The sequence below is a fragment of the Passer montanus genome, unplaced genomic scaffold (assembly GCF_014805655.1).
Source record: "Passer montanus isolate IOZ18808 unplaced genomic scaffold, ASM1480565v1 scaffold16, whole genome shotgun sequence".
Classification (NCBI taxonomy): domain Eukaryota; kingdom Metazoa; phylum Chordata; class Aves; order Passeriformes; family Passeridae; genus Passer; species Passer montanus.
The window spans coordinates 7,760,082-7,785,396 of NW_024363160.1; the positions used below are offsets into that span (position 1 = coordinate 7,760,082).

The window sequence follows — 25,315 nt, forward strand, 5'->3', positions numbered from 1 at the left end:
CGAAATGCATGATAAACCCCTCAGTAGTTACTACTTTAGATCTATTGTTTGTTGTTAATCAGAGAAAGAAAGCAGATCTCTGAAGGTAGATAGTATCATATTGTGCTTGGCCAACTGAAAGCCATTTAACTGAGAACTTCATTCCTACACTTTGTTTTATATCTATAAATGATCATAAAATTATCCAGTTGAAAAAAAAAATCATAATTTTTTGAATTAAAATTAATTTTAATGAATCAAATTAATACAAACTTGGTTACAAGCAAATATTTCTATAATGAACTAACAGCAGACTCTGGGACAGTGAACGGATCCAAACTTCATTCAACTGCCCCTGAAGTAACAATGAGCCTCTCTTAATAGCATTTAAGTTGTAGGATATAAAAAATTACATGGCCTGAGTAATAACCTCTGAGAAATGTAGTTGCAGGCATCAGCAACCTTTGATATCACTGCCACAGGGGAGCTCTCAGCCTTCCTGAGGAGCAACACAGGTCTCCAGTCACCAGAGGAACATTCTATTTCAGCCTTGAAGATCTATTTCAAACACCTAACAGCCAGCCACAGCGTGATATCCACAACAAGTGACCACTGTTCACACACCAGAGAGGGGTGTGCTTCCATGAGGGATCATACTGTGGAGTGGACTGGTACTTCTGCGCGTGACACCAAACCATATTATCCCAAACACAGCCACAAGCTGATCTGCTCAGTTGTTTGTTTGGTTTGTCATTTCTTTTTAAAGCTTTCCCAATAAGCAGTTAAGTTGTCAGAGTTCATAGAGTGACTTCAACCTGATGATCTCATGAGTATACATCTGCCCACAGGAAGAGAAGTGCCAACAAGATGAGTTGTTTCTCTCCGGTCCCCAGTGGCAGAGTACAGCTATGAAGGTCAGGTATTACATTTGCAAGAAGTGACAGAGTTTCTGCATCTACTTCATCATTTCAGCACGGGTAACTGAGAACTCTCCAGACATGTGCTTGGCAATCAGGAAGGACAAGTACATATGGGAAGCTGAAGGTTGCTATAGCATTTAATACCACATTGTCATGTATATTACTGCATGACAGCTGGAACTTCAGAAGGTCAACCCATCACTAAAACAAAAAAATATTAAGAAAGTAATTACAGTGGACACACATGCCAGGGTGCTTCTGCTTTCATTTGATGCTGTGTCTAGGAATTAAGAATGTCATTATTAGATCGCAGAAAAGAAAGAATGATAGAAACAAAACTGAAGTGAAAGAGAGGTTAATATACTGCATACTGGAAACATGTATATTAATCCAAAAGTTTTTAAAAACAGTAATACAAAGCCTTTGGCCTTCTTTTCTCCTCATTTCTAAATTTCTTTTTTAACTTACATGCTTGAATTAATTGTTCATAATATTATTAAAGTTCCTATTAGACCAGGCTAATAGAGATCTGCATTTTAAACTCAGGAGCTTTTTCAAATCAAAGGCAAGAATCCATAAACAAAGAATGATGGTCATAATTTTTCTTGGAAGACACTAACATGGCCCACCTTCCAGAAATAAATGGATAATTTGAATGAGTGAGTGGGAGCAAGAGTGAAACACTAGGATTGTATGAAGGTTGTTTTAGTTTAAAACACTTTCTCATGCCATAAACATACAATATAATATTAAAGGGAAAAAAAAGAGTTTTTTCTTTCCCAAACCTCATTTTATTAACATTAGAAAAATTTCAAAATTAAAACATTAAGGACATTAGGAATATCTACAATGATCCATAAAAGGTCTCAGTGACCTTCTGAAAAAATAAAATACACTAATAATACATCTAAAATAATACTTTAATTCAAACATTATGCATTTAAGTAAAACATTGATAATCTCAATTGAAGACTTAGCTGGTATAAGAGAATTTGAAATGCAATTACTATACCTAATGCAAATTTTAAATTTTGATTCAGTGTCTTAGAGTGCAGTTAAAAATATTATTTTTTAAACCTAAAATCTAATGTCCCCAGACTTTTGCAATCCTTTTGGAGGAACAACAGTAGAAAATTTGCTAAGGCAGATAAATTGTTACTATTAGATTTCAGAAGGATCAGTTTTTAAAAGGACAGGAGCTTACTCATCCTTTTGAAGGAACAACAGTAGAAAATCTGCTAAGGCAGATAAATTGTTGCTATTAGATTTCAGAAGGATCAGTTTTTAAAGGACAGGAGCTTACTGTTCCTTCTTTGCTGTCCAATGCAAAATCCTATCTAGTTACAGCTGTTGCAGTTATTAAATTTAAAAAATGAAGGGAATACTCCTTCTGCTTTATTCTAAATTTTGATAAGCCTAAATCACAAGCTATTGGTTATTAATTAATTTTTTTTAATCCAGAAGTAAGAATGAGTCTATGTTTTGATGTTTGAATTTCAGAGGAAATACCCAAATTCAGGTAAAATGTAAGACTGTGCTTTTATTTTTAAGTCAGTGCCATACTCACAGTAACCTACGATTCTATAAAATTCCAAGAATCTTGCTTTTAATTGTTTGTGTTTTCTTTACAGAGCTCTAACTATGTATAAGATTAGAGCATCATTTTGTTGTTTAGACCAAGGACTTATAGACCCATCAAAATAAGAAGAATTTCTATTATTTCTGTCTAAAGAAAGCAGTCATTTTTTGTGAGTACAGAAACATTGCCAGATCATACCAAACAGCACACATCTCGGGTGATTGAAATCCTGTTGGCAAATATGAATGTCTTCCCTTCGTGTGGATCTTTTAGCTCAATTAGCAGCTATCAAACCTCTTGTGGGAAGAGACAAGAGGTTGAATGCACCTCAGAAACTGGTATAAGCAGGACCCTGGCTGCCCAGATGCAGAAGCATCACATCACAGCAGCACAGAGGCACAGGTTGCTCTAAGAGCAACTGCCCAGGTGTAGGGACTCTCTAAGACCAGAGACCAGAAAGGAGAGAAAGATTAACACTCCAAAACTATCCTCTTTTCACACCACCTCTGTGCAGCAGCTCATACCTCATCTCATCTACTCCTCAAAGGTTTTCCACGGACCTGGAAGTTGCAAATAGCAGATGTGAACACACAATGCACTTCAAAGAGCTCACATTACGTATAAAACCTCTGCAAGCTTAGTTTACCATCTGATTTTCTATGTTTTGGGACTAGTGTCAGCACTGACATGCAGGGAGGTGGCCACTACACAGAAGTGATGGGGTTGGCACATCTGTCCCTGCTTAGTTTAGGTTTAGTTCTACAGGTGGTAGAGAAGAAGCAGAGCTAGCATGAAAAGGAGCAGTGCTAGCATGAAAATATAAAGCTGCCTGGCTGCAGTTAGGGCTTCTAGCATGCCCATGAACTCTCACTTCCATCTGTATTTAGTCTCTGGACTCTCATTTTCGTTTGTGTGTATAAGAGTCTAGGTTTGCTAAATTGAGAACACAGCCTTGCGTTCCAAGTGTGTCAGGACAGAAACATTGCCAGATCATACCAAACAGCACACATCTCGGGTGATTGAAATCCTGTTGGCAAATATGAATGTCTTCCCTTCGTGTGGATCTTTTAGCTCAATTAGCAGCTATCAAACAAGTTAACCTCTTATGGGAAGAGATAAGAGGTTGAATGCACCTCAGAAACTGGTATAAGCAGGACCCTGGCTGCCCAGATGCAGAAGCATCACATCACAGCACCACAGAGGCACAAGTTACTCTGAGAGCAACAGCCCAGGTGTAGGGACTCTCTAAGACCAGAGACCAGAAAGGAGAGAAAGATTAACACTCCAAAACTATCCTCTTTTCACACCACCTCTGTGCAGCAGCTCATACCTCATCTCATCTACTCCTCAAAGGTTTTCCACGGACCTGGAAGTTGCAAATAGCAGATGTGAACACACAATGCACTTCAAAGAGCTCACATTACGTATAAAACCTCTGCAAGCTTAGTTTACCATCTGATTTTCTATGTTTTGGGACTAGTGTCAGCACTGACATGCAGGGAGGTGGCCACTACACAGAAGTGATGGGGCTGGCACATCTGTCCCTGCTTAGTTTAGGTTTAGTTCTACAGGTGGTAGAGAAGAAGCAGAGCTAGCATGAAAAGGAGCAGTGCTAGCATGAAAATATAAAGCTGCCTGGCTGCAGTTAGGGCTTCTAGCATGCCCATGAACTCTCACTTCCATCTGTATTTAGTCTCTGGACTCTCATTTTCGTTTGTGTGCATAAGAGTCTAGGTTTGCTAAATTGAGAACACAGCCTTGCGTTCCAAGTGCATTTTTGTCTTCAGCTAAATCTCTTTCCACAGATGCCTAACAACCTCCAGTTAAATCTATTATTATTGAAGAAGTAAACTGCACTGAACTCTTACAGGTCTATGCAGAATTTTGTGCACCAAAAAAATGGCTATGAACCATCATTTAAAGGACATAGCAGTTTCCACTTTTCATATCCAAAACTGAAAACCTTCAACATCCTTTGATAAGAAGACAAATCTGTTTGCTCCCTGACCGCATAGGCAAATGGTAAAAAAAAAAAGTATGTTGAGGTCCAAGGTCCATTCCAATATCCGTGTTTGTCAGCAAGCACGCAGTGGCTTCAGAAGGTACACCAGAACAATTGTGAAGGTGAGGTACTAAGATAAGAATGAAATTAAAATCTCTCCTCAAGTACATGAGGATGGTTCAAACATTGAATCAGCATTGCATCTTAGATGTTTTCAAAAAAAAAAAAAAAAACAAAAAAAAAAAAAAAAAACCCAAAAACAACTACCAAAAAAAGCCAACAACAAACAAAAAAGACACTTAAGAAAACCCCAAAAGAAGCAAACAGAAACCTCCAAAACACAAAAACCCCATCACATCTGTGAACTGAAGAAGAATAGCTGTTTTTAAAGACTGATGTGCATTAAATACTTAACTATACGGGAATCATCATGAAAGGTAATGGAAACTCCTACTGCTGCTATTCAACATTAGGTAACGGGTATTGCATGACAGCAGAGTCCCGGTGCATATTAATGCAGCAGGCATGGCAAATACAGGTGCTAATGCAAGCATTATCACCCAGCTCTGGTTTAAAGCAGCTATGATGCCTGGAGTAAAACCTAAACTGGCATCAATCTGCTGTAGGCAGCTCACTTCATCTTCCTCCCTCCACTTTCTCCTCCCACACCACAGTTTGTGCTGCGCCCTTTGATTCAGGACCACGTGCTGCAGTGTTTGTGCAGACACCGTGTAGCTCTGTGAGCTATCATCTCTCTGGTGTGGTTTCCAGCAGGTAATAGGGAGAGTCAATAACAAGAATTTAAACTCATTTTTCTTCTTAGTCAATTGCCACAGCCCATCAGTTAACAAGATTTCTGAAAATACAGAAAAACATTTTGAGCACACATAGCTTGCTTTTGGGAGCTTCTGTTAACATTCTTGCAAAGCCCACACAGCTTCAGGCACTGCGCAAACATATGGGAGAATACAGACTGAAGTAAACACAAAACGGTAGAAAGAAATATCAGTAGATGTAAAAAATGAGGCCAGTAATACAGATTAAAAATAACACTGATTTATGGTAGAGATTTTAATAAATAACACTGCACATTCCAGTGGAGGCTTCATGTATTTGACACACTAATGTTATTGCTTGCTGCACAGTTGTGTTCCCGGAATTTCTTTAGGAAGGTGCCCAGAATGCTAATATAATCAAATATCTGGAAGCATCTCAATACCATAAGTGGCACTAGTGTAAAATGTATTGAACAAGCATGGATTTACACCCCCCCCGCCCCTCATCCCCATTCTAATTCAATTAAATGGGAAGAGGAATAATGTTCTATAACTTGAAGTCCCTTTTTTTCCCCTTTAAAACAGAACCAAATAAACCAAATCTCAATGGCTCCCTCTGCTGTCATGTCTTAGAAGTTTCATTATATTTGCAAATCTTTTTTAAAAACAGTTTTTTCCTTCCCCAGTCAGTGAATATCTGGTATTTTCACAACATCACACAGCGTGCCAGCTCTAAAGAGTCAAATAAACCTTTATCCAAAAGCAAATTTCTCAAAGTGCAATTCAATGCTTGGTTATCAAGGCTGGAATAAGTAGCATCCCTTCATGTTTGTATGGCAGCTACATGTAGTATCATAAAAAAATGTTAAAGATGGTTTATCATCTTTGTAATCAGCTTTGGGTTGATCTGGATTTAACTGCATAGGTGTGGATTTTGACTCTAACAAAGCTAGACCACTTTGCATGAAACAACTGTATCTATAACAAAACAACTGTAACAAGTATTTCAGAGCTATGGGAACAGTCCTAGAGAAAGAACATGTTTCTGATGAAACAAAAAGTACTCCACAACACATTAACCAAGCTGGAGAGCTGCACTGCTGCTGGCAAGCATTCTAGATTGCTCTTTGCCAGGCCCCAGGGACAGATAATGGTCATTACCTGGCACAGGTGAGCAGCAAAGCAGCAATATCAGGATGTCTTGTCACACAGCTGACAAAGATTTGTCTGCCTCTCAGCATCTCGGTAAGAAGTTTAGCAAGAAATACTCCATCAGGGACCTAACTTCAAGCCACAGAAGTCAACAAGTCAGTCAAAAGAAGCAAAAGCAGACCCCAGGATCTGCCCTCCCACACATAAAGAATAAAGAACTCTGGAGGACATTACTTATTCTCAGCAATGTACAAAAATGGAGGATAATAAAAATCTGCAGTGCTCAGTCAAAACAGAGGTGCAAACTTAAGAGAAAAGCAAAACACCTCAGTACTTCACTTTCCAGTCAGTGGAGGCACCTCCCAGGCACAGAGTGCGTAGGGGGAGGCAGCTGAGGAGGGACGTCCCCCCCAGCAGTGCTCCCCTCTCCGTGGCTTCCTGGCAGAAGCACACACTGCCAAGTGACAGTCCCTCAGTGTCCCCTGAAGGTAGATTTGATGCCTGCAGTTAATGGAATGACAGCAGAGAGTATTTCCATACTAGCCACAGAATTTGTCTCAATTGCCTCTGTCTTCTTTCCGCTCCGAACCCGATGCCTCTCAGACCGGGAGCTATATTTATCCCTTGCACACAGGGATGTTCTCATGGTTCTAAATTAAGCAGCTTCTGTCACGCCCAGGACCAGCCATAACCCTTCTCTATTGGTTCTCCACATCAGAGTTCTCGGTGCATCTGTGGAGCCCTGTCTAAACCAAGCGCAGATGTACACACCGAAATAGTCACCTCACTCATCTGGTGGTGAAATCTGAGATCACTGGATGCCCCCCACTGTACACATCTTTTCACACATTTAAACTGCTGAGAGACAACTTCTCCTTGAACTGCCAGGGCATCACTGACACCTACAGCCTAATTCTGCCTAAAGATTATACCCACTGCATCTACTTCGATCCTCTTGCCCCAGGTAACATGCAGAAACCCATCACATTTCTAGTCTTCCCATATTCTTGTCAGAGTAAAAACATTCTCTAGACTTCAACTGTTCTTTTCTTTTTCACTTTTTCCCAGCTCATTTTTACTGTGATGGTAGGCTAATTCACCTACAAGAGGGAAGTTTCATTTATTTTTTGTAAAGACATACAAACACTCTAATTTATTACTAACAACTTAGCTTGAAATGGCTTTGCTCTCATTTTGCTAAGCTAGGCTCACACCTTAAATTCCACCTATCCAAATACAGATAATACTTATAACATCCCAGATTTAACTTTAAGATATACCATCCTAATCTGACAAAAGAAAATATGAAAGAGTTTTTGAAATATTCCAAGTGAAATTTGCCCAAATAACATTAAGACAGCTCCACATTTCAAACCTCTCAAATGCCTTCAGCTTACAATGATGGTTCTTTGCTATAAAAGTCCATACCCATTGAATGTCAGGCTGGTCTTATTCATCTAGACTGCAAGTGTAAATTACTTAATCAGCTTCTTAGAGGCAGATACTGCATACCAGTATCAGGGAAAAAAAGCTTACCAGAATGTCCAAAAAACATTAAACTGACTCCTTGTATGGAGTATTGTGTTATCAAAGACATAGTTATGAGTGATCTATGTATTACATTCTCTCCAGATTAAATCTTTTTACTCTCATGTTTGCAAGAAGTTGGATCTTCCTTTCCTTGAGCTGGGCCCAGCTATTACAAGCTTTCTGGTTTACTAGCATTACTTGTAGTACTTGCCTGACTGCAGTCTTGGAAGGAGCAATTTTCATACAAGAATTGCTGATATTACAAAGCAAAAAAAAAACAAAAAAAAAAAAAACTCAACTATTTGGCACATTTAAACCTGTCACTTCAATGTATTTGATGCTGGAAAGCAAGAGGGTAGGAGACAAATACAATTAGTTAATGGGAGCAGTGATCAACCCTATTCTCAGTGCATTTTTAGACAGAGGAGAGAACACAGCCTCCCAAAGCTCCTCTTGCATTTATTCCAGACTCTGCCTACAGAGCTGGCATAATTATCCTGACTTGGGATCAACTAAGTGTCAGAAAGCCTGAAACAAAAGAAGCTTGTTAAACTTAACAGTATTTGCATGCTCCATTAATTTATTTCCTCACTCCAGATAAAGGAGAGTCCACATCACTGACATGAAACCATGGCATGAAGGTTAAAGGATGTTTTGTGTTGTACAGAAGGTCTGGGGCACCAAAATCCCTACCCCTCCTTTTCTGTAACACTGTTAATCCAGGAATTTAAGGCAAATCTTCACATTTCGACCCCATTGCAGACACTTTGACTATGTCAGAGGCATCTTTTTATTTGCTTACCCAGTGGATTTGAACTGATCCTACTTTGAACTTCCCAGATGTGACCCAGCTGTGAGTCAGAAACCTGCAGCAGTCCAGGGGTACTGCTGAGCTGGTTAAGTCTGGTTGAGAACAATTCTAGTAGCAAAGCTCTGGGCCAGAACTGTGCTGCAGAGGTCAGCACACAGGCAGCAGAGGTTCCTGACACAGCTGACAACTAAATGAGCACCTGCACAGGTAACAACCAATGACCACAATGTATAAAAATTACTTTTTCCTTCCTAGCTGTTACTCTTTCATGAATAATAAACTCTCTATAGTGGCAGTAAAATAATCTGAGCTCAGTGTAAATTACAATACACTTGAAACTCAATCTCTTACAAAAGGGCTCTACCCTGATCTGAAAAGAAAAAAGAAACATGAACACTCAGAGTAAAATCTGTAGAATATAAGAGGTAATACCCAGCAGCATCTCACCCCTGCTCTGGGAACAGAAGTTCCTGGCAGGAAAAGCTGGATTCATAAACCCTTTTATTTCAGAAAGTATTTTCTCAAGTAATTACTTGAGAAAGCAAAGGACCCAACTTCCACTTGGGAGTAGGTTTTCCTATGCCAATATGCCTAGGCCCCAGCCTGAGCACGATGTAAGGAATCCAAGGGAAGAAGAAACCCAAACCAGTAACTAACCTTACATCAAGTACATTTTGTCTTTGTACAGGGACAGAAGCACTTGATTCAGTGGGAGTGCAGCACCTGCCCCCGTCTAACTCCTATATTTAGTTCTCCTGTAGGTTGCTTTAGAATGCTTCTTCTGTAATACCAAATGCATATAAAGATGGAAACTTTGACCAAATGCTCCAAAGGTAACATTGCTGGGACTGTGAGGTATTTTTCCAAGGGAAAACAGAGTGTGAAAAGTCTGTGGATAGCCCTTATAGACACACCTAGTAACAAAAATTTTCCTACCACATTTCTAGCAAGTGCAGCCTAGATTTAATTTTGCAATGTAAATGCCATTTTGCCTGTAGAGTAACATGCCATTTATCGTCTTGATATTTTTTCATATTTGGTTAATGTTTCTCTTTAAGAGAAAAAAAAATGCTTAACTTTGTCCTTTTGAGAGTTCTCAGTGGAGTTTTTTGTTTTTGCCTCTCAAGTGAATCATATTGCTACTGCAGATGATGTAACAATTTTTTTTTAAATTACATTTTGCTACAGAATTTTTCTTCATTTAAAGGTTTTCTGAGTCTGTTCAAGTTGTGTTGAGCAACTATTTATGTAATTCACAAACCATAAAGAAACTGAAATAATCCAATGAACTAAAAATCCAGGAAGGATCTTGATTCAGAAAGTCTCAGCAAACACAAGCTGAGGTGAGCATGCTGGAGGCAGCTTCTTTCCTTCCTCTCACACTGCTCTCCTTGTTCTCATGATTGGTTGTTGTCAGAATATCAGATTAGCCAGATTTTTGGTCCAACTCTCATATCCATCCTTATTAATTGTAAAAAAACCTGCAAAAAGGGCTGAGTTAAAGTTTTTAAAATATTTTTGCAACAAACTGCTTGACTTCGTTAAAACTTAGGACTGAAGTGTCTTTTCATACCTTCTGGATCCCAGCTCAGGAAAACAAAAAACCCTCAAAAAAAAAAATCTGTTTTATTTACTTATTTCATGCATCTATTTTTATATCTTTTTTTGAGCACAAAGCTATGAACACTATATAACAAAAAATGTTGAAAGTAATTTGATTTAGAAAGAATCATGAAAAAAATTACACTGTGCAATTTAATAGATCATTTTTTCATCCAGTGTTTTGGTGCATTTCTTTAGCTACTGAAGTAAAAGACTCTGATACAGGCATGCTTTTTTTGTATTAACATTACAGGAAGATTTTAATTTGATCTGTATTGGATATTAGTCTTTGTGACACTACTGGCCAAGGATTTTGGGCTCATCACAAGTCTATGAAGTTTTGTGATTAAAAAGAACATGTCCTCAAAACTCTCTGCAATATCAGAGCATTCCATACAGATGGTAAAGAAACCTACAAAACTGGATCCAAATCAGCCAACAATGGGCCTTTTATTATTTGTGATGTGAGCTAGATGACAGGGGAAGACTAAAACTTAATCTTAAACCTCTCCTGAAAAATTTCATACTCAGAGGTTTAGTCTCCCTTAAGACTCAGCAGTTCTTCTCTTTGAAAAGCTGCATAGAGCTCATCCTTCTTTAAATTTTGCTAGCAGATTAGAGGGCAAATTGCTTACCAGCCTGGATGTTTCTCTCTTGACTTCCTTCCTCAGGCAGAAGTGATTCAAGGTCAAGCTCTTACCTTTGTGAGGAAAGTTGCAACCAGCAGAGAACTGCATCCGTCCTGGGAGCATGCTCTGGTATTTCCAACTCTTCCCTCCTACTAGTGTGATACACTTGTACTACAACTGCTTCTCCCAGACCAAACTCTAGACTGAAAAAATCCTTAATTATTATCAACTATTTTATTTTATTATCAACCTGTACCTCCTCATTAAACCCTTTTCCGTCCCTAGTACTCCTCTATCTTCATGGTCCCTTCCCTAGGATTTCCATGTATCCCACCACTACTGACTTCTATTTAACCCTTTTCCCACTACACACACAAAAAAATATTTGCTGTCAGCACATTCTTCTTTCAACTATGCTCATTTCCTCAGTCTTATTTACAAGTGTTTAAGTTCAGTGACATACATTTGTGAAATCTAAAGCGTCTCACCCTTTGCATGTCCTTCAACTCTCCTGTAGAAAATGTGATTTATTATAATGGGATTATTACATTATCAGTTAAATATAGATGAGTTTACGCCTGCTGGTGGTTGACTAAGTATAAATGTAAGAATTACTGTATTAGATTTGTGCATTCTAGTTGAGGATCTGTTTCTCAAAAAATACAAAGTGGAGAAATGTGTGCACACACAAAAAAAGATTTTAAATACCACATTCAAGATTATCTTTTGACTGCCAAGTGAATATAAAGTCCTCTTTCTCTAGCAGTATTTTGATGCCAGAATTTAAGAAAAATTAGCTCGCTTATTTAAATAAATTTTATCATACAGAACGACTTAAAGGAGCAGCACAGTACACAGCTATTCTGTTCTGGACACGCCATTACACCATTATCCCAGTGCTTCATTAAATCATTAATTGCCAGTCTGTAGTCAGAGGGTGGGGTTTTTTCTCCCATTCTCAGGGAAAGTAAATACTCTGCAGCAGGGATGGTCTCACTTGGGGTCTCCATGTCTGTGCCTCAGTGGTACCTTAATTTTGAGAAAAAAATTGTAAAATACAGCAAGTTATTTGACCAAAGCTCTGACATGGTCTTAACCTGTTTCAAGTCTTCTTTCACAGGCTTATCTTGCAGAGTGAGCTGTGGTATCTTCCAGGGTCATGGAGGCAGCAGCACCTCACTCTCGGCTTCTCTTTGCACATCCCTTTGTGGGCTGGGAGATTGCCCCTGAGCTCATGAACTCACAACTAATTGTTCACTTGTCTGCATTACACAAACTTTTTCCTGCACTGCTGGTAGGTCTCTCTGAGGGATTTGAAGATGGAGAGGTAGGGAACCCTCCAACTTCAAAAAAAACTCTCCAACTTTAAAAAAAGAACCAACAAAAATTAACTTCTCCCCAAAGAAAAAATTCACCCCAGATTTTTATACTTAGCAATCATTAGAACTTAGATTTAAGGTCAGAAACTCCTTCAATTATGAAAAGACCCCAATAAGCACCAAATATACCCAAAGCCCCTAAGAGAAACCTAACTCCATACTGAACCTTTACACAAATTTATAGCAAAACTACACATCTGGACAGCATTTCCTCCATTTCCTTTTACCTTAGGTTTTGTTGGTGTATTTGCTCCCTCTAGTTGAAAATACCACACAATTAATCTGTTTCCAATTTTTTTGAAAGATTTCCCATTATCTCTTGTTTAAACACACCAACAGCTCACTGTTCTTTTACGTAGCATAGTTATGATTATTTGAATTGCAAGAAATGAGAGAAAATTTACATCACAAGAAGGCAGAAAGTCATGGTGTCCTTCCATGTGTAATTTCTGTTGCAAAGCAGGCGGGTTCACTGAATGAGATTTAAGTTCCTCAGCTGCAACCTTACTCTCAGATATAAAGACAGACAGTAAGTGAGAAACTCTTTCATGGTGTAATGGTGCAGAAAAGCTGTGTTTAACAAACTTTCAGTCCACCTAAAAAATCTTGAACACCATTAAGACAGATTTGGCAAAGAGAAAACTAAACAGAAAGTTAAGCTGCAAGGTGTTCAAAACATAGTTTGTGTGGGAAAACGTCAGTATTTTCTTTAATGTAAAGCTCATATTTCATTGTCTTGTCATTTAATCAGTATGAGAATAAAAATGATGCAACTCATCCTATAGCCTCCTCCAACTATTATTCTCAGAAATAAACTAGTAACTGAGTAACTTCTTCAGACAACCAACATTAAGTAGGAATAGAGATGTCACTGACCATGGGATCAGCTGGCTAAGCCTAGTGCAGCAGCAATGACCTGGCACAGGGGAACAGCCAAGGCTCTGAACACAACTAACATTCCAATCCTTGCAAAATGCACTGCTTACTGAAAGAATGAAACAGAACTTTTTACTGGAAAGCAAGTTAAGACTGTAAACTGATGTAAGACAAAGAGCAAAATCACAATGTAAAGTAAAAAGCAGAAGAGAGGTGAGATTAATGGGGGAAAAAACAAACAACCTGCCACATGCAGACCAGTTTAGGAGTTCAACTGGACCATGTGAATATACTTAATTTTAATTCTTTGCTCAAAAGATTGTTCCAGCTACACTGAAAAGAGAATGGAGACCAACCTTCACAACACTCTCTTGGCTGTTTAGTATCCTTCATCTCATACAGCTGTGAGTTCTCTTCTGTATTCCAGCATTTCATCTACTTCCCAAGACATGCATTCCTGTATCCATCGTTGACTTTCAATTTTCAAAAAACCCATAAATACTCATTAGCAACCCACAGAGCAGATAATGATAGTTATTTATTCACATTTAAAATAAGCATAAATTTTAGTAACTTAAAAAATTCTCTGAATTGTTCTGCATGTGGTATTCTTGAAATTAAAGATCAATACAACTGAAAGACCAAGCATTACCATCAAATATGAAGTTGAATGGAATACAGATCAAGTTAATAGCAATTACATTACATTAACTTGAAGAAATTAAACACAGTTTTACACATTTTCTGATGAAGCACCACACTCACAAGACCCAGTGAAGCATCTTATGAGAACTGAGCTGCAAATCAGTTAAGCAGCTGAAAACAAACAGGTAGCCAATTTAATTAAAAATAAATTGAAGAATTTAGTAGCCATGTTTTCCAGATAACCATCAGAAGAGGGGTAGATTTAACATTCAGTGTATTCCAGTCACATGTCACAAACACCTGGATTTTAACCAATTTAACAATTCTTTATTTCTGGAAGAAGAGATCCCAGTCCTCTCACCACCTACTTCACAAAGCTGCTAATCCAAACTGATGAAAATCCCATTAGGATTCTTGGGTAACACTGAACAGCAGCTGCATCTATTAATGCTTGCAAAATAAAATTTCAGGTTTTTTTTTTTTAACAGTAGATATACAATTAGAGTAGGTAATGAATGATCCACTCCCTTTAATCTCATCCCTTTGCTGAAATGTAATAACTTAGCTCAAACTAAAGCTAAATCTCCATTTACTTTGTTCAAATGCTTCATTTGGAAATTTTTATTCCTGGACTAAGCATGAAGGGAGGATTTCTTTTGTTAACATCTGAGGTTCTATCAGATGTTTGCAGAACAGGAAAGAAAGGATGTGTAAATTCAGAGCTCAAGATGAAAGTGTAACGCTTCACATAAAAGCGCACAAATCAAGAGAGCTTGTGCATTTGGAAGTCCATAAGCTCAACTTAAATACAGTCATTGATCTAGAGTATCTTGTTTCATTTTACATGAACATCCACTTCATTGTCAAGATGAATGTAAACTTGTGCAGGCAGTCTATGGTATCCCAGAGTGGATGAAATTCAAAGTAACAACAAACAAAAATTAATTTTCTCAAGAGTTACAAACTAATTTTACAGGCAAAGGATGTTAATTAAGATGACAAGTGCAAATGCACACAGGATATGCAAACAGCTTATAAACTCTCACTGTTAACACTTCGGTTATCACCAGCACTAAAATTCAGAAGAACACTTAAAAGTGGATCCTTGTTTTAATTACTGTGTCCTTAAATCCCAATGAAATACTCTTTCTGTTTCCACCTTCTGAATGAAAAGGCTGCAGTTAACTTTAAAAGGTGGCATACACCACATAGAAGATTGAATGAATCCAGTTATCAAAGCAGTATTTCTCTATCTGCACTGGGGCAAACAAGGCAGACTGAGACAAGCTTAACTCAATCAGAAGACTTCCTCTCTCCAGAGAAAGAAATACGTGAAGTCAGGAATTTTATTGTAGATTGTGAAAACAGCATCCAAAGCCAGGCTGCCCTTATGGGCATCCAAAGGAAACAGCTGGCAGACATACCCAGTGGCGTTTTCACAGAAAGGGTAGGAAATTGGAAAGGAATGCTAGATGGGAACAAGAAATTCACTGTCTCTTGAGCACTGAACTAAGAACAGATTTCTGGAGGAAGATACGTGAAGATCCACCCATGTGCACTCTGCCTGCAGTGTGGCAGAACAAGTTTACTGTGAAATACATAGCTAAATTGATTGGAGAAGACATCCAACTGGTCATTGACTCGTGTTTGTTGCATTTTCACTTGCAGGAAGGACAAGGTCAGAAAAGAACAGATCACACAAACATTAGGCATCTCCTAATATTAAGCAGCAAATTTTATTATTAATATTTTGCTTAGAGAACCCTGGACATTGACAGTACCATTAGTAAGAATGCTTCATGATTATTATCAGAAGAGAAATACTGTTGAAAGCCTGGACTAGATACAAATTTAAATTTGTGAACTGAAAGGTTCATATTCATCATATTAAAATGCACTTTTTAAAAATATGTAAAGTAGAACAGACAGTATAGAGCAGATGCTTTGAGGAAAGCCTGCCAGCTGTACACCAGTATTTGTATATGAGGCCAAACTAATTTACTTAGAATTCCTATGACCCATAGAGAAATTCTTTCCTCTTCCATGCTGAACTACACTAAATGTGTCAGGTGGAAAATAGAGCAACAAAGGATATGAACAGGTTGCTCCTGAAGAAACTTTCAAACATATTTAATAAGATCCAATGGTCAAATCTCATGTTAAAGAACTCTCATCTATGTCACCACACTGTAATGGTACAAACAAAACAAAAAAAACCCACAAAATTGAAACCAAGTTTGCCACACCTAGATGGAAAAGAGCCACTTGCTTAATCTCTTCATTTATTAGTAAATTATATGGATCTTCACTCAACAAAAGGATAAACAAGACATTGAAAATCTTTATGCATTTCCTTAACTAAATGGAAGGAAAAATTAGTAGAAATGGCTTTGGAAAGCCACTCCTAGAGGGTGGTTTGCATTTGGATGCCTAGAATTATTCATTTAAAAAACAATGCTGGAGAAAGTTCAGACTGTCTCCACTGGATTTTCACTGCACTACAATCAGGTGAAGTATGTAAAAATCTTTCTGGTGAAAGTCACTGGTAATTTAGAAAAATTAAGGTAGGTAACTGTGACTTACAGAATTCAAAACATTGTTGCTTCAACTCAGGTTCAGCCAGGAAAAATGCACTGATTTCCTTAGGAATTTTCTAGAACGACCCTGCTTGCACAGGGAGGTTGGACCAGATGACCCCACTGTGGTCCCTTCCAACATGACCCATTCTGTAAATACATTTCAAGTGTGCAAATTCTCCTATGAAATAGAAAGCAACTTCAAAATAGAACTTGCACCAAACAATGAAAAATATTTAAGATGCTTCCTCCTAAATATTACATTATTTGCACTTGACCTCAACATTCTCTTTTGTTTGGTGCCATAGATTTGTCTGGAATAAGAATAATTTTGGCAAAGGGCTTTTGCATCTAAATTTTGCAGACAGTGAACGCTGAAACGGCCCGAGTAGCCAAAAAGAAAAAGAGAATGTAGAGAAGTAAGTACTTCATAAATTAAGCACAAAATGGCAAAACACCTGAAGAAATGAAATTCATTTAGTTGCGAATGTCGATTTTTTCCTCAATCCAAGTCCTTCAAAATAAAGTAGTGCTCAGGCTTTCATTAAGCCAGCAATGCACATGTTCAACTGACAGAATGATTCCTGTCAATTATCAAAAATACTATATGAAAGATGCTGATGTTACAAAGGCAAAGATGCTCAAAGGTGAGCAAAACTCTTACAATCTTGGTTTGTCCCACTTGTGTTGGTAGGACAAGCTTTTCCACAGCAACTTTCTATGACAACCCTTAGGCCTCCTCAAACTGGAAGAAGGAATCAAAATTGAGAATACTCAGCACTTCCTCCCTCCTCCTTGTATCACTAAATGTGTGACAACATCATATCTCACTTGTACACTCAGAATTGGTTTTGTTGGTTTACCTCTGGGGAGCCTTTGCCACTTGTAAATATTCTGCTGCATCTCTGGCTCAGCAACCCCAGGTGTGCAGCAGTAGTGCAGCTAAGCCTATTCATTCACAAGTGGGTACCTGCTTCTGAAAGAACAAATCTCTTGCTTACCCTCCCACCATCTCCCTTCTAAACATCTAGCATCACAGAGAACTGGCCAACTGTTAAAGCAGCAGAAAATAGCTTGAACTGGCTCAGTTTGGATCACAGGAAAACAAAGGCTGGCACAAAGGAGGAGGCATCAGGAACAGGAAAGGGGTTCCACTGATGCCTCCATTAGCAAGTTAGAAAGCAACCATTGTAACACCTTCACCATATTGAAAAATCAGACCAAAAAAAGGCATTTCTACATTTATTTGAGATAATAAGCACCATTCCTTTTCTTTCTGGAGGAAAAGAACTTGTGCATAAGGAAGCTGAAGATTAGAAGCTTCACATGTCCATTAACTAATACAGCACTCCACAGCTGATTTTACAATGTTATATACTATTTTTACAGTACTTTATATGCACATAAAATTCCTTTCAATTTCAGCTGCACATACTAAACTCTCAGCAGTCAGCAAATCGGTCACAACATGACTAACACCATCAGCAATCAAACTCTTCTATTTGTAGATTTGCTCACAATCCTGGAACAGTGTAAGAACTGTTTCAGCTCTCTAAACGTGATCACCTCCTTCTCTCACAATCCTGTCTCATCTTCCCAGCCTTCAAAGCCTGCAACAAAGTGATGAACCCACTTGATGCTGAACCTGATTCAATATAAGAGCAGTGCTCATGCTATTAGAACAAAAAAGGCATGGGGTAAGGCAGGAAATATTAACAAAGCCTGCAAAAATATGAACACTGCAGTGAAAGCAAACTGGGGTTGCACATGCAATCAGTTCCTGAACACTTGACTCCAACATTAGCTTTCTGGTAACTGGGAACTTCTGGGAATTTTCATAAGATACTTCTGTAACAAAGAAGCAGAAACATGTTGATACCTTGAGGGATCACAGACTAACTACATCCTTTGGACTCACTACATTGACCTTTACCACTTCAACTGATCAATGACAGCTGGAATAAATCAGCCCACAGAGGGAAACAAATAGCTATAAAACCTGTTAGCAAGGAACAGATACACATGGAAGCAGTAATTTTTGGGCTGAAGCCAAATTTCATAGGGATTTGCCTTGAAACCTTTGTCTCCTGGTCTCCTCTTACAATATGCACTTTGCTTATCCCTCTTATTCACTTGCTATTTATGACACATCTGTCATTTAAGTGACTTTTCTTCTTTACTCCAAAATACAGGAGTAGCCTCCCTTTCGAGCTTCCAGATAACTGGCAGCAAAAATTAAGATTAGTATCTACTAGCCGGCAGTCTCTAACAATATTTAAAATAATGAGCAAGAAGTGTGCACTGAACTTCTTGTGTTTGCATGATTGTATGAGTGCAAAGGGCTCAAGAAGAGAGAAAACAAAAGTCAGCAAAATCATCTGTATTAAAGACAAACCTTTGCTACTTAAGCTCCAGAAATCTGACTGCCAAAATCTGTAAATGAAGGACTGGAAACACAATATAAACATCTGTGTTGGACATGAAACATGTTTAAATAATATGTGCTACTGCTATTTTAAGCTATAAGATATCTGACTTCTACATCGCTGCTCTAAAAAGGGAAAGCTATCCCTGGAGTTTGGTACAGGTTGTTCAGTAATTTGTACAGTCAATACACCCTCTTAACAGTTTTTCAGTATTCTCTTCCAGCAGACAGAATGTGTTGCTATATTAATTGAAACAGAAGATATACTCTTTAGAGATTAAAAATTAGTACAGAATGGGCCCAATTAATATGTATTGTAAAACTCTTGTTGCATGTTTCTAACAAAAATCTTAACATGGTTATCAATATGTCAACTCCATGGACAAAGTATTCTTCTCAAAATATTTCCAAACAGGGTAAAACACCTCGATATGTTGGCACAATGAAACAAAAAAATTTGAGAAACAGTATATGCTTGCTAAACAAGAATTATGTTTATTTAGCTAGTGAATCACCTAGAGGAGTAAATTTTCACTTTCATGATAGCAATCTGTCAGGCTTGCAAACACCCAGAAATAGGAATTAAAGATTATTTTAAATGTAGTTATAAAGGTCATAAAAAGTCTGATTTAGACTGAGGTACATTTACTCAAAACTGAGATTCATTGAGTGGTAGCAAACAAACAGTTCCTCAGACAAATGCACTTTTTTCAGTATACATGTTACAGAAAAAAAAATAAAGAAATGTGCATTAACTGGTGGTGTCCACCAAGCTGCATATTAATATTCTCTTACACCAAACAGTTCGAAACAAGGGAAATGTCATTCTATTATAATTTCATGTTACAATTCATTTGGCTAAACTGCAGCTTAAAGTTGCTTTGCCATATTAAAAGATTACTACAATAATTTTCACATGAACATTTAGACTTGAGTTTTACTCCAGGACTAAATATGGCATGATTTGCTTTTAATCTGTTGAATAGCTAAAAACTGACAATTAAAAAAACTACAACAAAGAAAAAATTAAGTTGAAGCAATGTGAATCTCACATCATTGAACCACTTCTAATGGTTAAATGTTAGTATTTAACAAATTCAAAGAGTTAATGAATCCTTGCATTCGTTCGGTCTCCTGTGCCTTAGCTAGGATGCATAAATACAAAAGACAGCAGATACTGGTAAAAGCTTCAGGACAGAAAGTGCTTGACGAAGGTACAGTTCTCAAGTGTGTTTGGTGAGAGAGTATAAGGGCAGATGCACTGATGAGAACCATTACAAGAAGAGTCAATTTCGTGTTAAAGTGTTCAAAGATGTCACCTTAAGCAGAAAAAAGCTTTAATAACGTCTTCTTAGACATATTAGGCATTTCCAGAGTCTACATCATTAGTGTTGTATTCTAGCAGGACATCTCCATATAGTTATTGTTTGTTTCTATTTCTCTCCTGAAAAAAACAAAAACAAAAAGGACAATCATGTTAATACACACAGATCAACATTATCTGCTTTTTTTTCATTACAGCATTTTCATTGCTTGCAATTTAGCTAAATCAGGCAACACACTTTCAAGGAAAAAGCTTTAATTTTTTCCAGGAATATGAAATTATACAGTTTCAGTCAACTTCTTAAAGAGAAATACAGAAGTATAAGTGAAACCAAAAGGCAAACATGTTCCAAAATACTGCTATCAAAAAAAGGACTTATAACATCAGTTTTAATTTACTTACATTGAAATATATTGCACCAAGTGAACTGAGCAAGCAGACCAAGGGACCTACACACAAGGCAAGATGTACCCTAAATCTTCTGCTTAGCTTGTCAAAAAATGCTCTACCCTCTATCCATTATATCCCTGAAAAATATGGCATTCCCAGGTATCTCCATCAAAGTCTCATATAATAAAAAGTGCTTAAGATCAAAAGGTAAAGTAACTAGCTGGCCCAACACCTCATCCTTCATACAAATGCTCAAGTGGCAAGAAAAAAATATTTTTTTAAGAAGTCCATGCATACCTTTTTCAGAAATTACTTTCAATAGCAAAATGAAAATTCAGTGAAATAGGAACAAAGAATGTGTTCATCAATGTGAGTTTGAGCCCCAGCGAAGACCACATTAACCAGACAGCCCTCACAGCACTATGAGATGCAACATTTGTCATTTAGGGCTAAAATACTAATGGCACTGTAACTATCAGGGACTAACAAATCCATATTCTGCAGTACAGGTTTAACAGAATAACACTTTGAGTGCTTTATCATCATCCTCCATTTTCTCTACTTAGTTCAAGACAAACATACACTTCAGCATTATAACTAGCTCCAGAAAAAAACAAAAGCTGATCAACAAACTATATATCATTGCCTTCATAATACATCATTTAGCCTGCAAAAAAACACCAGTCAGTGCAAAAAACCAAGACCTTATCTTTCAATAGCATTTTCCATACCTTTCTTTATATGTACAACTGAGCACATTAAGGAAATATACAAATACCTGCACGGAAGAGAGGTAGGTTCCCATCCCCCATAAACGAGAATAGAAAGTATAAAATACCTCTCCATATTTTTATTATTATTGCACACTATAAATGGAACAATAACAGCAGGGGAAACAAAATAACCCAGGAGGCATCTGAACAGCTATTTCAAAACCACATTGAAACTTTATTATGCTAGAAACTATTTAAGAAAATTGCAAATGAGCCTATGACCCCACATAGATTCTTCCAAAAGGACTGTCTATTGAAAGAAGAAGGTATGTAACATTTATACTGGTTATTACTGGTCATCTAGTCCTTTCCAAGAAAGATCTCCCAAGCTGCTTCAAGATAAAAACCAAAACAATAAAGCCCAGTCTTTGTCACAATGAGCAGCTCATGGTCCCAGCAGCTGTGTGTCTAAGACTGGACATTAGCTAGAGCAGAATTTCTGCGTATTTAAAGTGAAAGCAATATGTGCACTATTCTGCTAGAAAATTATTTTTCCTAGTTCAAAAATACGTAACTAATATTTTCATAGTAAGATACTACTTTTTAAATTTGATAGTATCAGTCATTTATACAAGCTGATATCTTAACAATGCACTCCTGGCTGAAAACAGATGATGACTGGCCTCATGCCTCACTATGCATGTAAGGCATGCAAAAATAGCCTGCTCAGGCACATCTCAGATTATTCCTCTAATATTAGCAGACTTCAACTGCAGGAACTACACAAAGTGTTGAAAAACACTCCTGCAGTAGTAAGCAGGAGACTATGAAACTGCAGTGTTAAAATATATAACAATTTTAAATACAGCCTGTATACAACTAAAATCATCAGCTCCTGTTCATCTGCAAGTATTGCATACATAAGCACTGACTCAAGCTGTCTAGAAAGACTCTGCATTTCAAAGTACTGCACTATAAACTGACCAACACAATGCTTTGTGAAGCTCTCAACTCAAAACATATTTAAATTCATAAAAATTCAAAGTAGAAAAGGAATGATACCCTTGACTACCTTCTTCCACTTGACGAAATAATGAAGGTGTTGCAAATTTTAAATCCGCTTTGAATTCTACAGAGAAAAAAAGGCTTCAAAACATCACCACATCTTTCCTGCAGTCTCAAAATTATGTATTACTACATTTATATTTAATTACTTCAAGCAGACATACAAGCATGACATTTTTCAATGCAAGTGAACGGTACATTCTTCAAATACTGGTATCAGTGACATTTGGCACTCTGTACTGCAAAAGAGAAAGACAACCTGATTTACTCGAAACATAGGCAGTTCAATTCCACTCAAAACTAAAACCCTCCCCAACTCCAACAAATCACACTCCTGGACTAAACTCCAATACCTGTCTTTTCCTATCTCAAAAAAGTATTTTTCCTAGGGGTTTTGGGTGGCTTGGTTTCTGAGTTCGTTGTTTTTTCAGGATTTTTTGTGGCCATAGACAAACTAACAGAAGAATTTACCTCCAGAAGGTTTCCTGCATAACCACTTCTCTTTTACTCAATTATTTTCATTTCTTATATCCAGATAAGCAAAACTTTTGTCACATCTCTTGCAGTGCTCTTGGACAAAAACTTACTGCTGTGTATTTAAGTTCCCTGCCAAAGGTCAACTCACCATGGTCAGATTACCCAGCTGCAGGGGGAGTTTATGAACAGGACATGGAAATTAAGTACCATTCAAATCAGGATGATATGGGAATGAACATATTGGTTGGTTAAAGGTACTGTCAGCTGCAGACCATATGCCAAGCACATTTCACACATGTAAATAACTTTCTGCACAAACCAAGTGAAGGTGAATCTAAAAACTGCTTCAACCTTAGAAACGTGCATCAATCTAGTACAAATAAAACTATGAAATTAGCTTGGTCTGAACTGCAAAGCTGACTTACTTCCAAATTTTAGTTGTCTGAATTCAGCACATTAATTGAATGATCCCATGCTGAGAAGTAGCTGCAATGTAATTTATCCTCAGATATAATGAAATCTCTGTGCTAATAAAATTTCAAAATTCAAAGCAACAAAAACATTTCCTGATCTGATTTGAAAGAATCTATGAGACACACACAACCCAGCCTTTGCGATTTCTTTGCCACAAAGAAGGTAAATGAAAAAGCCTCATTTTAAGCAGTCTACGTGTAAATGCAAACGTAGCCTAACAAGAACAAGAAGCTACTACAGTCTTTGGCTGTATTTTTTTCCCAAGGTCCCACAAACTGAAGCTCAAGGTCAGGAAAGGCAGATCTGAAAGAATGACTTTGGCTGATTTTTACAGTAGTTGCAAGTGCAAGCATTTCAAGGTGTCCATTTGGAAGCTATCCAGGGTTGCAAACTTAACACAGGCCTTGCAGAGCTCCCACACACCCTCCATCACTATCAGCTATAATTGCAAAAAAAAACCAAAACAACAAACTAGCATATTGCCAAACCTCTGCCTCTTACTGCAATGTTTAAAGTGTTCATGCCTGAAGCTGTCTACTCTGCCCCTCTAGCAAGAGGGAGCATTCTAACAGCAGCTTCAGAAGCTGCTTTACTGCAAACTGTGATTTAATCTTCAACGTAGAAGCCCTGCTCATCTGCAATGTAAGCTAACATGTCAGACTGCATTCTGTGAAGTGAGGCACAGGAACTCATCTGCTCTGCCAACTGTGCTGCGTGGGCAGAAACACCTGGCAGAGGCAGAGCAGGCAGCTGTAGAGGTGGTGAAAAGAAGCCACAGCAAAGCTCATGAAATCTCATTTACTAATGGCATCAGCCATAATCTGCAATTTATTTCTCCCCAGTGTACCATTAAAGCTAGGACAGCATAAGCATTGACCTTAGAACTTGAGAACCGCAATGAAAAACAGATTACTAGAAAAGTGAAAAAATCCAGAAATTTTTACTCCGTTTATATCACCAGCTGCTAACAAACTAGATTACTCAAACTTTAAAGTTGTGTAAAATATTAGTCCTTTTTAACTTCTCACTCTCAAACTCCCAACTAAGAGGGCACATCTCCTCAACAGAGAAACAACCTCAGAAACAGGTAAATATATTTAAATACATTTCTCTGAGAAGCACTTCCAGGAAGAAGGGAGGGAAGGAATAGATGAGAAGGGTGTCTAGAAGTCATAAATGAACCTACAAATTTTTCCTGTGCAGATGCCATTCCCTCCCTAAATACTAATTTTCTTCTATTCCTTGACCCAACATGAAAACTGCAAGGCACAAATAAAAAATCAAAGTTAACATACAAAGTCAAATAAGGTTTTACAACTTCAGAGTAGCTTCTTCTCCCAGTATGCTCTGCAAATTAATACTCATGTGAGACCCTGTTGCTGCAGATCAGTTGAACTATAGATGGCATATAAAGGTTCTCAAGGACATAAATATTAACAAAATCTGCAAAAGCCAGAAGACCTAGACTTCAAACTTATTTATTCTGCCTATTAGTTTTGATGGCATTTACTTAGTCACTGAAACATAAATATATTCTCCTACAATAGGAAAAAATTACTGTAAAAAATTCTGCCTATTAGTTTTGATGGCATTTACTTAGTCACTGAAACATACTTGTAAATATATTCTCCTACTATAGGAAAAAATTACTGTAAAATGGTAAATAAATTTTAACAAATTCATGCACTGTTAGTAGAACATTAACAGACCATATTATTTTATTATGGTAATGATACAGGCAGTAAGAAGTTAATCCCCATCTGAAATTCCACACAGTACAACCATTCAAAAGGCAGAGGTGGAGAAAGAAACCCATCTACTTAACGACACTATATGATAACACACAACACTAAAGGCATTATATGAAAGGCTCTGCAGAAACCAAGCTTGAACTCCATAAGCCAGAAAAGCCCTTCCAGTCTTCATGAGCCAGAAAAGCCCTTCCAGTCTTGTCTTCCCAGGCAGATACTTTCAGTGATGGATCAGCCCAT

The 25,315-nt window shown here is 37.6% G+C and overlaps 1 protein-coding gene across 2 annotated transcripts in view; it reads right to left on the minus strand.

Annotated features, from left to right (window-relative positions):
• Nucleotides 1-14,351: 14,351 nt before the first annotated feature.
• YTHDF3 (YTH N6-methyladenosine RNA binding protein 3) overlaps nt 14,352-25,315 on the minus strand; it is a 28,267-nt gene continuing 17,303 nt past the window's right edge. For both annotated transcript variants that reach the window (XM_039702758.1, XM_039702759.1), the window contains one exon: nt 14,352-20,325. In XM_039702758.1, the coding sequence (XP_039558692.1) occupies nt 20,302-20,325 (24 nt within the window). In that variant the 3' untranslated portion in view covers nt 14,352-20,301. The remainder of the gene's footprint in view (nt 20,326-25,315) is intronic.